The following is a 16,660-nucleotide window of genomic DNA, read 5'->3' on the forward strand; positions in this document are numbered from 1 at the left end:
AAATACACAGTACAGCCACCGATAAAAGTAGTCCACATTGTTTGCTAGAAGACAATAAAAAGAGCTGGATTACAAGATTCAAAGTTTCTGTAGGTAACGGAGACAGTTTACATGCCTTACTTGGCATTGCTGTTTTGGTTAGCAACAGAGTTCAAGGAAGGAGTGCGACAAACTACAAAAACCAAACCGCAGACAATCACTCTGAGCAAAACTCGCTCTGGTCTTTTTCATTTATTCCCTAATTAATTCTTTTTCCCGAGAGAGTGTTGTTCTCGATATGGTCAATGTGTAAAGTGCCCAAAGACAACCTGTGTTGTGATTTGTTGATGAATCCCCCATGTGGTAACAACTTGGCGGACTTTGAACCCTGGCTTTCCAGGTAACTACTTTGGCCAATGAAAAAGCGCCAATATCTCGATTATCTGGTTAGAAACCGGAAAAGTGGTCTAATTGACCCAAAACAGGGCACTTTTTAGACCCACATTTTGGCATACCAAACATAGTGATGTGGTAAGTCAATGTAAATAACAGTGAGGAATTGACCCAACCCCCTGAAAATATTTATAATTGTCTCGTCTTAGACGATCAGATCATAAATGCACCACAAAAGATTATCACCAAACACTTTAATATTTAATACTCATCTTACATTACCCTCGTTGTCTCACGTACATACACATGCTGCAAAGACACGCCAGAACTTTTACTAACATCCCAAGCTTAACTTGGCTCCTCCTCAACATACAAAGCTTGTGTCAGTCAAGAGGGATCACTTCAGTGTATACTTCCTTGACACCAACCTATTGATAAAGGGTTTGTTGCCATCTTGTGGCATGGATGGGCATTTCAGAAAGAACGCGTGAATAGGTGAGCTTTTCAACAAAAAGTCAACAGGGAACCGTGGGGAGTCAATGTACAGTCAAGTAACTGACTTTTGACAATGCAAAAGCAACAAAGTGAATCTCCAGTTTTTCATTTAGCACTTTAAAACAGTCTTGCCTCAAGTTGTCAACCTAGAAAACTAACTGGAGGAAATAAGAGACGTGAGGTGGAAGCTGAGGGCAGCATGACTCATCTTCGCAAGAGTCTTTGCTGCCTCTGTCTCCAATTCGGCGTGACCGACGCTCGGCAGCAGGGGAATTAATGAGGAGTATTGATGACACTTGATGGTGTACTACATGCCGGTAGCCATGCGAATTTAACAAGTTGACCAAAAATCGCCTTCGGTGTTACGCAAGACAAGTTGAGATGTAAAATGTGTTGGCTTGAAACAAGAATTGAGGAAAATGGAGGAGTTTTAAAGCTTCCCACCTGCCCTCCTGACTATGGCTCTCAAGTGTTTGCACACAGAGGGGTAATTCTACAGCGGGCAGATGGAAAGTGGCCTCCAATAGTAAAACTTGATGATGGTATAAAAGCACAATTAAACACCCTACTCCCAAACATAAAGATATTACCCGGGTCTGGAAGGGGCTCTCATTATCAAAAGGACTTTCATGGGAAGATGTAAGCAACCACGTTCTTTTTATGTTATCATATAAATGCGATTTGCGGGATGGGACGGGTGCAGCGTCAAAAAGCCTCATTTAAAATTCGAGGTGGAATGATATTGGAATCTTATAATGCACCCCGAGCTATTTGCTCGCTGTTAATAATTAGAAGTTATAGTTACCTCATTTTAACATGCGCATCTTATTTGAACATTTGAAACTTGACAGTGTTTTGTTAATTTTTTTGACTGAATTTGTGGTCATTTAAAGTTAAAGAGTGTAAAATGCATTTTGCCATCTTGGGGTGAACTAAAGGAATGCAACGTCCTAAATTCGAAGCGCTACGGTGCCTCAGAGAGAGACCACATCTCACAAGCCTACCACCAATTTCTTCAGCAGTGGTGCAAGCAAAATGTCATCACAAACAACTTTTAGTCTTCACTCAAGTGACAAAGTAAGTGCATTACATTTGTTCCACATGCCGTAATCACTGATTTAGCCAGCATAACTTTTGGGGGATTTAGATTAGTTACTTTTTAACTTGTGCAGTTTTGGGCAGATTTATTGTGGTCTCAAGTTGGCCTGCACAACATTTGGCGGAATACGGTAGTCTTAGTTTAACCTGCCCAAATTTGGGGGGGATTTAAAATGTCTCAGATTTTGGTCGCCTTATTTTAACTGTGCAACTTGTGTGGCTGTACTTGTATTTTGACTGGGGGGGGAAAAAATCCCTTATTTTTTTTATATATTAAAGGGACGCTTCAATGACTAACATCTCCGTCCACTTTTGAAACCCGATTGAGGACACTTTCGACTCAACATGAGGCTCACAGTTCTGCTGTTCTTCTGGAATCTATTGTATATTTATTTCTGTGTTTAAATTTGTGTTCTAATTTCCAGCTAATTTACATTACACCATATGGAAAGCGCTTGGTCACAGCAGGGGGGCGTGGCGCGTTTATCAAGTCGTCCTAATATCTCCAAAATGAATAGATGAAAAAGAAATTGTTCACCAATTTCCGTTTCCTGATCAAAAAATGAATAAACTGAGCTTGTTAGTAAAAAAATGGGCCATCTAGGATCTTGTACTCCTTTAATGTCATGAATGAGATTTTGAGCTGTGAAATAGTTGACACGACGACACATGAACATTAAAAAGTGTAACTCAACAGACTGATGCACACAGAAAGTGGAAGTTATGAGAGAAAATGATGAGCAGTGATGGATGTGAAGAGAATGGAGAGGTATACAGGTGAAATAGCGGGCATAAAGACAGGGAAGTAGTCAGGCCGATGATGAAATGAGTTCAAGGAAGTGATGTGAAACATTCTGTGGAAGATGGAAAATCAAAAGCGGAAAGTAAGAAGGAAGAAAGCTGAGTGAGAACGAGGCTTGAGAAAATTGATCCAAATGTGGAAAAGGCGACAAATTAAAAGTGTGATATTAACAAGATTAGAAAACTTTGAGGTGGATGAAGGGACAAGACATTACCCCCCCCCCAAAAAAAGAGGGGGGGATACAAAAACTCTAAATAGGACACCGCACATTTCTGGGTCTGTCTTATTGTCGCTATTACTCAGTGAGGACCACGTTTGTACAAAATGATCTAGTTTACAGGAATAGGAGACCTACATAAGTTCAATCAGCGTTTGGACAAGCCCTCCTTCTGCTGCTTCAAGTGGCAAAGAGTGCTGATGACGCACGTTGACATGATGCGTGTCGTCATGCGTGCTCATGGAGGGTTCCAATGAAGTAGAATACAGTCCAGGGTTACGGCGGTTGTAACACAAAACGGCGATGAACTGAATTCTTCTTAACCTCCTGACTGTAGTGGCCAACAACGAAATGTCGGCGAAGGGAAAGAATTGATGACTGTTCTGGCTTAGTCTGTAAAAAGGTGCATGTAATTTATTTGAATTTCTGACATTTCTTTCAAGGTTTGCATGCAAGATACAATACAACTTTATTTCTATATTGCAATGTAGTGGGGCACATTGGTGAGATGCCAGCCATTCATTCACAAATTAGAGAGCACAATAGAGGCTTGAAAGTAGCAGAGGTGAGCCGGCATCTTTCTGCCTGTGCCTTTTATACAACACTAAAGCGCCCAAAAGTTGCCATTTGACGCAACAGTGCGCTTTGAGAATCGTTTTGGCCAGGATTTACAAGCAGCGTAAAAGATACCATCTCTAAAGGCGGAAAATTGCCAGGTCAAACTTGTCCTCCCATTCTGTTAGTGGTGTTTAAACACCAGCAGGCAGTGTAAAAAGAGATTCTGACACAAACTCCCAATGCCAAGAGTTACCGGGTCCACTTTTTCCCCCAGATCCTGGTGCTCTACAGTGTATATAGAACAAATCCTAATTCCAAAGGAGTAAAATGAAAATATAATCAAAAAACATTCATATATTGATATTTTTTAGCCGAAACTGAACACGCTCCAAAGATAATATATTTAATGTTTAAATATGCAATGGGAACTAAGGACACTAACGGTTGAAGCGTTGAAATTCTTTCCCAATCTTGCTTAATATAGAACTTCAATGGCGCAACAGTCCGGGGTCATCCATTGTCGTATTATGCATTTCGTAATGCGGAAAACATTTTCAATGGAAGCCAGGTCTGGACTGCTGGCAGGCCCGTTTAATATTTATGGTTCACCCACAATGCAACACATTCAGTTTTAAATACCATAAAAATACATTGTCTTAATATTCATTTATAGGTGGATGCTGTTAGGACAGGAGCATGATACAGGTATGTAAATAATCATTTTGAATGATGACAGGGAGTGTTTTGGTGGATATGAAACAAGGCGAAGCGGCAGAAGTAAAGCTGCAGACATTTGGAGAAAATAGAGCGAGCGAATGAGAAAGGCAACAAGAGAGAAGTAACCATCAAGAGCCTTTGATTCCCCTCATAAAAGCTTCCTGATAGGAATGCCCATGAAATTAGCTTGCTGAAATAAAGCAATTCCAATCTATTCAATCCCCTCTAAAAACTTTCAAACAGCTACCATACCTCCAAGCTCATAAAATTCTCTGCAGGGCGTAAAATAGCTTTTCTTTTTCGCAGGCCACACTTCCACTCTCTCTTCTTCTCTCTGTCTCTCCATCTTTCACTTTTTAAAAGAGCACAATTGAGAAATGAGAGTGGGGTAGGGGAGTCTGGTCAATCACACTTTAAAAAGTGTGCTTGCCTCTCATGCAATATTAAATCTTGTCAGCTTTGGGTGAATATGTGGCCTCCATCCAAAGCAGCAGCATGATGTATAAGTGGACAGTAGAGGTTGCATGACTTCAGATTTTTTTTTTTTTTTTAAGGTGACACTAACGTGATGAAAGTGGCGGTGATGAAGACTAGTCACCGATGATGTCATATTTTTCCAGCAAAAATTCCCAGAGAAGGGAATGCTTTGCAATAATCTATATGAATATTTAAAGCTTATATATAGTATCGATGTGCGCTGGCTGAAGGCGGAGTTGGGAAAAAAATATGCACTCATTCCCCAAGCGGACAGAAGTATTGGGACACAACTATACTATGAATGTCACTTTGTAAATAAACGACCAGACATGAATGAGCAGTAATTGCTTTTGAAGGGCTTATGTCAGTGTATATGTGAAAACAAAGTAAAGCAAGGTTCACATATACCAATAATGGGATCTAATTGGAGCATTTTTCCTCTCTCTAGCTCAAAGTCAAAGGCCGATGACTGGATGTCTCTAAATTACAGTCTATCAATTATCCTGCTACGTGAGGTGGGTTTAGAGCAAAGTTCTCAAGCTCAACATATGAGGGGGCTGAGTGTGCTTGGCCCGCATCAATTATACCACATAAAAAAGGGTTCAAATATTGAAAAAAGTTGAAACAATCCAATCTTCTCAATCTTTTTAATAACATGAAGCATTCTTCAGAACGTGAACAAGAGTGACCCGGTCGCCTCCCTCATTTCCCTGGTACTGAGCATACTCCTCAGTTTGTTCAGTTGACATCTGACAACTTTTTCTATGCATTCAAGGCAGCCCCTTTGATCATTGCTCAACAAAATAAGATCGTGTCTCCTGTTTCTCTTACAATATTCTGTTCTCATCACCAACATCTCTCTTCAAGGCAGGTTTTGACAAAGACATGATTGGAATTGGGTGACAGGATATTGTCCTTCCATTTGGTCTCACTTCAGAATTATGTTTTGCCAAAAGTGTCATGAGCCTGAGCTATGGTAGTTCATAAGTATGATATTAAGAATATAAATAAATGAATAAATAAAAAATACACCAGAGGCGATGACACATTTAAAAAGTTGGGGACAGCACTAACATTGAACTTGATGTCATATAGTGGGCCACAAAGTATCATCCTGCGGGCCATAAATATCCCCTGGGCCATCCTGCCCAATCTGCTCATTGGACGGGTGGGGCAAACAATTAAAAATGCTAAACATCCATTAAGGTCGCAAATTTTTACACTTTGTCTAATACGGCGACAGTGATTGTGACATGAACGATAACCAATCAGGAAGCTTGTTGCCGGACACAGACAGGACGGCTTTTTTGTGTAGAGTGGCTCATATGTTATTCATCATCTTACTAAGAACTTACACTGAGAAGAGTTTGCAACCACTTTGTTGTCACCAGATAAGCCAATAGTTAACCGAGATTCTTCTATTTCCTATTTGACTACTATTCTTCTTTCTTCTTTGTATTTTCTGGACGCCCTATGCCGCCATGCTGCCACTCGCTGGTCAGTCTTGGTACTATGACAGGCATCTGGTTTGGGGGAGGAGATTCTCGATTGTCAGTGGAGGGATGACGTGACTGATGTGCGTCAGTACACTGCACACCATTAGAGGACAGACTTGTGTTCACTGCACTCCACTGTTCACTCTCCTCAAGTTGCACAGTGGTACATCAAACACTTGAACGCTGTTGAAATTTGCCTTAAAATGTTGTTACTAGACTGCATTTCTGCCAGAAGATTAACCGTGTGTGGTTTGATTTGAGAAACGTTTTACCTGTTGAGTACTTCTGTCCATCATTAGTGATTGCTTCTTGTGGACAAAGGAAGGGTCGTGTGTTTGACTATCTGACAGTGATGTTATTCAGGAAGCAGCGCTTGGATATCTTCTCGCGCTAGCCTCTAGCTGCCAAACGCTTGTCACTTTTCAGTTTTTCCTCTCCATGCTTGCATGGGTTTTCTTCAGGGAGCTCTGACTTCCTCCCACATTCCAAAAAGATACATGTTAGTTTCACTGAAGAACGGTGGTTTGTTTATGCGGGCTATGCGATCGACTGGCGGCCAGTAGGCTGTACCCCCGCCTCTCACCCAATCAGCTGACATTGACTCCGGCTCTAGTGGATAGATAGAGCAAGTCATAGTGGGATGCTTGACCTCTGAAAGAAGAGGCCAAAGAAGTAGAAATAGCTGCCCCACTTGTAGACACACTTGCTGTTGCTAGCCAACAGCGCACCGTGGTATCTAACCTACATAGCGGCATTATCTTCCTACACACTCTCACGAGCACGGTCACAAGAAGAAGAAGAGGGTGGCATTGACGTGGGGGGAGGCTCAAATCAGGCCACACATGCTGCAAGCCACTGCTGAGTAGAGTCACCTGCGCTTACTAGCCTACCTTGCTAGCGGGCAGGCAGCTGCTCCTCTAATTAAGAGCCCATCCACTGAAGAGGGGAGGGGCTGAGCATATGGAGGCCTCCATAGCCACTCTAGCTACTGCTGGCCTTGGAAGAAATCACAAAGATAGAGTGTACGTTTGAGCGCTGGAAAGACTTCCTTAATTTGGACACTGTGTTAAAGGAAACTAAGGTCATTTAGACATTGGCAGTGGTTGAAAAAGTCCTGAGACCCACATTTTGGTAGTATTGAATGGATGCTTCTTAATAAAAAATGGAGTTTACGACAAAGTTCTGTTCTTCTGGTGGCACCATGACCTAATCTATAATCACAAAGTGCAACCATGTTTAATACGTCCCAACAGGAATTCAAGCTACAAATCCACTATGGAAATTGGCAACTGGGCAAACAAGGGATGGAAAGAGAAGCCATCCTATCTTTAGTTTAGATATTGGTTTGTGATGCATCAAACTTAACACGCAGTATTATGCAATGCGCTTATTGGAATTCAAAAGTATGTGAATTGTTATACAGTATCAGTATTTGTTTTGTGGATGGTTGTTTTCACAAACATTTATGTTGAATTTTTTACACCATCTTAACCGTGATATTTGTTTTTAATCTAAAACAAAAAAACAAAAAGAAAAAAAACTAAAAAAAAAAAAAAAAGCTATTACTAAAACTAATAAAAACTGAATCAGCACTAAAACTAATCAAAACAACAAAAAAAAAAACAAAAACCTCAAAACCCAAAATATGTCATGTTGCCAAATGAAACTGGCTTTGAGGGCTAAAATTAAAATAAATAAATAAGAGAAATAAAAAAAAAAAGAGGCAAAAACGTGGGGTGCAAGAAGTACATTACAACTATCAGGTGTAATTTATGATGGGGGTCAAAATTGTTATTTTTTTGTCACAAATTGTGACAATGCTAATGATTATTCTATGAAGACTGAAAAATGTTAAATTCCCACTTAAAAACGTGTATAAATATAATTTTTGCACTCACAGAATGAATTTAGTCAGGATGGAAAGTCGTTCAAGGCACTCCTGGGGTGCATTAAATCAAGATGGCGAGCATTAGTGAAATTAATTAAAAATAGATCAGAAGAGTCGCAAAAACTTAAAGGAACTCAATAATTCAAGATCTAGGAGAGAGTTTCATGAAACGTTTTTAGCATGAGAACTGAGGACCCAATTTGTTAAAGGGGACATAGTATTGGAATTGACAAAATAATGATAATGATAATAATAATGATAATAAATAAATAAATAAAAATTCAAATAGTTGCAAGTCTGAAGTGGCTGCCTACCCATTAAGTGTGATTTTAATTCAACCTTTTGACAGCTTCCACAAATGTGTTTGTCTACAAACAATGTCACAATTTGAATAATTTAAATATTCCTGCCCACACAGAGTTTCTCCACCCATGCCTTGACAGCTCAATATGACTCACTGCCTTTTTCCAAACAGCTGCCAGACGACAGGGAAGAACTATTGTGTCAAACCCAAAAGACAAGCAGAGTGTACATTAGGACAGATTAGCATTTGCATGGTTATCAGAGGTATCTTAAATAAGCTTAAATTAAAGTCATCTTTAAATCATAATATGTCATAACAATGACGCACACTACACAACAGGCCAGAATCAAAAAACCCTGATAACATCTCCACAAGACAAAATGAACAAAACATTAAGAAATGAAGCTTTAACAAACAAGTAGCTCAGCTAAATGGATTCTGTGTTAATGGCCTTGCCGTGCTTATAATTGAATTCCGCCATGAGGCATGACAACACACATAACACATTAATGAGTGAATGCTACTGTCTGTGGCATAAATGCAACTTATTTCACTTAAGCTACTTTGACGTTTTTCAAGATTGACTTGGCCATCCGCCCACTAATGGCTGCGGCACAAAACACACGTACGTACACTCAATTGAGAGGGCACACACGCGCACACACGCACACACAGACGATGACAAATAGACATGAGGGACTCGCCATGTCACACGCAAAGCCGCACTTTTTTGCTTGCTTAAGCCGACAGAAGCAACGAGCATTCAATAGGGTAAGACCATCACTGACTGTATTATTGGAAAAGCATTAGTGGGAGTGGGTGTGCAGTGCCAGAAGGGTGTAATAAAAGCCTGAAATGCTCAGAAAGAAAAGAACAGATTGATATGTAGCGGTGACATCAGATGAAAATTATGGGAATTCAACGATAAACATTAATACAAATACACGTGTGTGTTAACTAGGGCTGAACGATTTATCGTTATGGGACCGAAATCATGATGTCGGACAACACGATTTTGAGATTGTCAAAGCTTTTTTTTTTTTGTTTTTGTTTTATTTTAAAGGAAGTGCTTGTGTGCTCCACGCTCAGGAAGCAGGTCACACCAACCAGCTTTGTTCTGATTTAAAAAAAAAAAAAAAAGAAAAAAGAAAAGTGTGGTCCTGTCACCCGTAGTCCCGGAAGTAATTTATTTCGCCGCTGCGTTAATGCTCGGTGCAGAGCTATCTTGCACCGCAGCAGTATGGACTTTATTTGTACTATATGCAAGTCCGTGCACAGCAGCGGCAACGAGCTGCGTGATGCGGATTATATCCTCCGTGGTGACAAATAAACCACTAACAAGTCGTATTTTAATCAAGGAGGCGAACGAGGAGGCGCGAAGCGTGCTAACTTTAATAAGAAATGCAGACCTAAAATACCGTATTTTCACAACCATAAAGCGCACTGTATTGTGTGCTTTCAAACTTTACCAACAGAGGGGGCTAACACAGTGAAATGCTCTCAGTCAAACATATTAAATATGTCATCTCATCAATAATATTTGCACCACAGAGTACTAAGTTTTGAGATCTACAGAATAGGTCTCCAAATTATATTCTTAACAAATTTAGCTTTGCCATGAGACAATGATGTTATTGAAATAAAATCTAACATTTATGTGCAAAGAACATGTACATTAGGACGAAATGTAGAACATTTGGATCTAAAAAAGGTATTTTCATATACACAATTACATGTAAATACAAAATTATTCATGACAGCAAGTAGTTTTAAAAACTTGAGAAAGAACTGCTACCCTAACAAAACTTCTCAAGTGTCCTTGCATTATTACAGTAACAGCTTTTATTGTTTTTATTCATATAATGGCATTTTCTGTCATGTTTGTAAATGTCAATGTACATTGTGAAGAAAATCACATATCGCAAGAACTGTCAGAAAAATCGCAATATGATTCATGATAGTCATATTTTGTGCCGTCTACAACCAACACCTGACATCTTGTAATTAAACTGTGGAAGCAAAAAACATTTTATCACCCGCTGAATTATTTAGATGAAAAGTGAAACCTACAGCTCCCTCTATCTGACTCTCATATTGAGACCCTCCTTCGTTTACGTGACAGTATTTTGCTGGAAAACCTATCCATGATCCACCTCGAAAATTCTTCATATTGAGCCAAAATTTTACAGTTCAAGGCTATGTTCACTGGACCAACAACGTGGTGAAATATGCCCTGTTTCCTACTGCAGGAAAAATAGTCCCCAAACACGCATGTTAGCCAAAGCTAACCTTTAAAGTGTTACCAAAACTTTCAGAACTTTCTTAATCTGTAATCTATTTCCAAAAGATTATCATCGGAAATCTTGCTAAACAATAAGTGACACCATCTAATAACGATGTCAATCATTTTTAATTAATGCCAACGATAAATGAGAGAACGCTGCGCACAAAACATGCATAGAAAAAGAAATTGAGAACAAAGAATAAAGAAACATTGCACAAGTTGATCAATAAATGTAGCACTGTAAAGAGGCATTTGCAATTGATAAAAGTCATTAGATTAACATCAGAAGCGTCCGAAAATATATTAGCCTTGCAGATCAGAGTCTGCCAAGTAGCAGATAAAATAAAACGGTTAGGGATATTCATTGGTAAACAATTAGGGCATACCATTTTCCTCTAATTTGAAAGAACATTTTGACCACATTTTGAATATCACGCTAAAATGGTCCCAGAAATGCAATTTTTTTTCCCAACACAAATAACTCAATTTCTTTGGAACCCATTGTCCGATTTTTCAAATTCTTCCTGCGTTGCACTCAGGTGGCTGTTCCAGCTGCACTCTACGTTTTGACAGACTCAGTTTTGGCAACTCTTGTCGCATTGCTAATCCCAGTTTGACAAGGTGGATTATGAGAGGAATGCATAATTGTTGAAAGTTTAGGTACCTTACACTCAAACAGTATTTATATGTATGATATGAACAGTGTGATACTGTAGGTAGCCGTGAGTCATCGTAAGAAAAGATACTGAAATTCATGTAATGAACGACGAATGCCACTAAAAAAAAAAAGCCACTGATGTTCAACTCGGTGCATGCAGTGAGTCAACGTCGCTCATGGCGTATTTCTTAGTCGCATGTCTGTTAATAAATTATTTGGCCATCAAAAATCCTTTCTTATCTTCTTCTTCTATAATTTGAGGTGTCGCAAAAGCAAAAAATATTAACGTCAAAGAATCTGTTCTAGGTGACATGTTTCTTCTCACGAAAAGCTTGTTTTCTTTTTCTCAAAACTCGGCATTTTGCTGTAACTAACCCAGTTTTCTACTGATGATTACCAGAAAAATGGAAAAAAAGAACAGTATGTGCTCTCTCTTTTGGAAGGTTGCATAGAGCAAAATATTCTGTGGGTCTTGAAAGGGGAGTTGAAATGTATCATAAAAAAAAATCTCGGTTTTAAAAATGGATGTCAGTGAGTGAGTTAACAGCTAAGTTAAAAAGCTATCAGCCAATGAGCTGCAGGCGAAGCAGGCTGCATGTATGTGAACCATCTGCAGTGTCTACATTAAGAAGTGCATGTTGTTCAAGGGTAACTGCATGCACATTAATCCACTTCAACTTTCTCTTTAGACCAGAAGCTTTAACGACCATGGTCACTCAGTTCAGGTTCCTTATTTAACATGACACTGTCTACATGTGCCAGTTAAGAAGTGTTTCTTTTTTATAGTTCTGTGTAAGTAAGACAATGTTGGCCTACTCTAAATTCTGTAAGTCAGAAAACACACACAGGGCCATCTGTCATCTCCATCTGTAGCACCTGAAGCTCAACACTGTGGCGCGGTGCTTGCACTGGACAACATTAACGGGTAGAGCAGAGTCAACACAGGTCGCTTGATTGTGGTACCTCATGTCGCACTTTACAGCATGTAAACATGGAGGGACAAAAGAAAGTCAAACTTACTAACGTAGACAGCTAAATCAGCAACAGGTCCTATTTTCAAAGCAACCTCTGCAGTTGTTACGCATTTCCCTGCATATGTTGCTCGTGTAACCGTATCAGAAAGAGACCCTAACACATCGCCCCTGTTTCCAATACAGGGAGACATCCATTTTGTTGACTGCGCGCTCATTATGTCAGCTGGTGGTGAAGTCGAGGAGGCCATTTCAAAGGCATGGTGAAATGCATTGCACAGTAGGCTCCCTGCTGAGCATTGTGGAAAGTGAAGAGCAACGGACAATCCTATGATGGTCACAGCATTTTCAGGACTGAGTAGATGATGGATTAGAGTTTAAAAAGATGCTCTGAAGCAAATAGGAGGGAAAGTAAATGTAAGGGGAGAGACCAAGACTAAAATAGATTCTGGAGGAGATTCTTCATGGAGCGCTTGCATACCTCTGGTCCCATGTGCTCCGTCTGTGTGGCGCGGTCACTCGCTTCACCATCTTTCATCTTCAGGGCGGCTTTGGCACTCTCCTGTATGAACAACAAACACACACAATCAGAAAAAAATATCGACATGAAATGGAGGGGATAAGTCAGAAAAAAGTTCATTGATGTCCTGCGTGAGGAGGATAAAGATTTACAGATTGTTCACCGTTTGTGCTGTTATTTTCACCACACTCACTTGCAGATAGCCATTTTATGTGTTTGGCAATGTTTTTCAAAGGTTGCACATTCTTTGGAATTCTGCACTATTTACCTCGGGAGGCTTTTCTTTTACAAACGCGGCAACATATCATCGTGAGGTGCCAAGCCTGACACTCGTCAAGGTTTTTGGATAAAGAAATGGGCTTCATGTGTGGGAGGGAAATTCTTTTGGAATTAGGAATGCTGGGGTGTGTTAAGATTTCTACATCGCAAGTTACTAGGTGTTCCTTAAAAGAAATTCTTGCCTTATTTTACACCATAGGGGGAAAAAAACTGTCTGAAATGCAAATTATCTGAAAGTGTAACTATTAAGGCTATTTGAACCGTGTTGCTAACCAAAGCAGCAGCACCTTACAAGGCAAAAAAAGTCTCTGAAGAATTACCGTATTTTCATGACCAAAAGGCACACTTACAAATATTACATTGTCTTGAAAAGGGACAGGGTGCATCATGACTTTGATGAGTGCGGCGATTGACTGGCTGGGAGGATTTCCTGCCGACACGCTGCTAAATGCAGGAAGGGTGCGCATGCACGATGAGGGGACCAGCAGGTAAATGTGTGTCTATAACTTTAATCAATAACGCTTGTGTTTGCAGCACACACTTCATATCAGGCAAGCGTTATTGTGACGTAAACTATGTATCATGAAATGTCTTATCAGTTTCCGCAGGAAAACAGCAGCAAGAGTAAAAATGGCAAAATACAGCGCTGTATAATGACAAGACTTCTTGTTGTTAACGTTGGCAACACTGAAGACAAATTGGCAGCTACAGCACACACACATCGAAATAAAAGCATCACTTTCAAAATAAAAGCGACACATATTTTAGGTTTTGTTTTGACTTAAGACTACGAGGTCCAGTCAAAAATTGTGGATGGGCCAGATGTAATTCGGCAATAACTGCCCAACATATTGATGCCTTTTTGACTCTTTCAGAGAACTTTAATAACGTAAAAATTTACATTCCGTGTTAACAAAAAAGGGAGAACAATTAAAGCTTATAGGCGATGTAAAGGTAGGAATGGTCAAGGTAATGAAGAGCTACTAGACGATACTCATGACTCAAAGTAACTGGTTAGCAATCACAGCTTGTGAGTCAAAATTATCATCGGGTTCCTCAAACACAACACAAACACAGAAGAGTGAATGGACATTTATGTTGCAAAATGCAAAGCTCCCAAATGTTACAGAAATCCCTCAACGCAAACTCGTTACGATGGTAACATCTCATTATTGTTAGGAATATTTTTTTTTCTTTTTAACTATCAGCTTGACCACTGATACAGAAAGAAAATATGGCTGATCCCCTAGTTTGAAACAAAAATGAATTTCTTAATGTATGATTATTTTATATAATTTGCTGTAGGCCACTCGAATACAACATTCAACCTCTCCATTATGTCATTACGTTAACATGACTTCAGGTCTGTTGTAATAAACGGCAAAAAGTTGCTCCTCAAATGCAGTAATTGACTACCAAAATAGCCCCCCCCCCAAAAAAAAAACCATGATAAAATAAAATAACTTATTTTGAGCCATAATTCTGGCCTAGAGGTGGGGAACACTGGTCGCCAGTTAATCACAAGGCATCTACTGACAAAAAACCATTCCAAGCCTATCATTCATACATGAAGGGGTCAGCAGGGTTCATTCCCTAGCCCTGAGAATATTATCATCCAGGAAATTGTCCGACATCCAATCCAACAAATTTGCACACAAAGTTCACGGGTTTTAAAAATGTCTCACCAGCCATATGAAAAGCAAGCCTGTATTTTTACAGCGCTACATTGTCGGCTGAAGCAAAGTCCTTTCAACGAAATGCATCAGCGAGGAAGAGCGGAAAAGCTGTTAAAAGTGACAGCCAGTGATGGCCAGCCTGTGAGCAGGTCCTTGTAGGAGATAATTAATAGGTTTCCACTGGCAGATTTACAGACGCAGGCGGGTGGAGCTTTGGCTACGAATTGCCCTTTCCTTCAAAGTGCCGCACTCAAACTTAGCAGCAGAAAGTAAGGATTCCCCTCTCTCTCTCTCTCTCTCTCACTGCCCAACATACAACATACACACCAGCTTGCTTGAAATGCTCATCTTAGTCAATTTAACAAAATGAAATGTAGCGCTGAGATGGGATTTCAGGTACATGGGGTACACTTTATATAGCTTCTGAAGGAAAACCAAACAGCAAATGAAAAGAGATGCGAGTCAAAGATGTTAAAGGATACTCAAGACATTTAAGTCGGAGTCGGGTTAACATATTGCCTTTATTAGTCCCACAATGGGGAAATTCGAGATTCGAACCCAGGCCTCCTGGGGAGACTGGGTCCTGAACGCGGCGCCTTAGACCACTCGGCCATCCTGGCAGCCAGAGATTTGAACCCAGGCCTCCTGGGGAGACTGGGTCCTGAACGCGGCGCCTTAGACCACTCGGCCATCCTGGCAGCCAGAAAAAATTCGAGATTCGAACCCAGGCCTCCTGGGGAGACTGGGTCCTGAACGCGGCGCCTTAGACCACTCGGCCATCCTGGCAGCCAGAGATTCGAACCCAGGCCTCCTGGGGAGACTGGGTCCTGAACGCGGCGCCTTAGACCACTCGGCCATCCTGGCAGCCAGAAAAAATTCGAGATTCGAACCCAGGCCTCCTGGGGAGACTGGGTCCTGAACGCGGCGCCTTAGACCACTCGGCCATCCTGGCAGCCAGAGATTCGAACCCAGGCCTCCTGGGGAGACTGGGTCCTGAACGCGGCGCCTTAGACCACTCGGCCATCCTGGCAGCCAGAAAAAATTCGAGATTCGAACCCAGGCCTCCTGGGGAGACTGGGTCCTGAATGCGGCGCCTTAGACCACTCGGCCATCCTGGCAGCCAGAGATTCGAACCCAGGCCTCCTGGGGAGACTGGGTCCTGAACGCGGCGCCTTAGACCACTCGGCCATCCTGGCAGCCAGAAAAAATTCGAGATTCGAACCCAGGCCTCCTGGGGAGACTGGGTCCTGAACGCGGCGCCTTAGACCACTCGGCCATCCTGGCAGCCAGAGATTCGAACCCAGGCCTCCTGGGGAGACTGGGTCCTGAACGCGGCGCCTTAGACCACTCGGCCATCCTGGCAGCCAGAGATTCGAACCCAGGCCTCCTGGGGAGACTGGGTCCTGAACGCGGCGCCTTAGACCACTCGGCCATCCTGGCAGCCAGAAAAAATTCGAGATTCGAACCCAGGCCTCCTGGGGAGACTGGGTCCTGAACGCGGCGCCTTAGACCACTCGGCCATCCTGAACAGAGGCAGTTTTTCTGCCTTTCATCCCTTTGTCATTGTTCTGCGAACATTACAAAGAACGTGTCAAAAGTCAACCAGGCAATTTTCCACAAACGGATACAGTGTCGGCAAACAAACAGAGCCGAGAGTGTAAAATGATTTTTGTAAAACCAAGAGCATTGTGTGAAGAATCCACTAAAATGCAGCTGGAGGGGGGCATACATTAGAGGACTTTATTATCTTTTTTTTTTAAATAAAATATCAATACATCCATTTTCTGTAGCTCTTCTCATCGTTCAGGTTGCGGTGAGCTGGAGCCTATCCCAGGTGACAAAGGGCAA

The 16,660-nt window shown here is 41.2% G+C and overlaps 1 protein-coding gene across 4 annotated transcripts in view; it reads right to left on the reverse strand.

Annotated features, from left to right (window-relative positions):
- Positions 1 to 16,660, reverse strand: part of ccser1 (coiled-coil serine-rich protein 1) — a 120,771-nt gene that overhangs the window by 42,111 nt on the left and 62,000 nt on the right. For all 4 annotated transcript variants that reach the window (XM_088295495.1, XM_088295486.1, XM_088295502.1 and 1 more), the window contains exon 10: positions 12,819 to 12,899. In XM_088295495.1, the coding sequence (XP_088151621.1) occupies positions 12,819 to 12,899 (81 nt within the window). The remainder of the gene's footprint in view (positions 1 to 12,818; positions 12,900 to 16,660) is intronic.

Source organism: Idiotropiscis lumnitzeri, chromosome 1, assembly GCF_059441095.1.
Source record: "Idiotropiscis lumnitzeri isolate Australia: NSW breed Sydney's pygmy pipehorse chromosome 1, RoL_Ilum_1.0, whole genome shotgun sequence".
NCBI lineage: Eukaryota > Metazoa > Chordata > Actinopteri > Syngnathiformes > Syngnathidae > Idiotropiscis > Idiotropiscis lumnitzeri.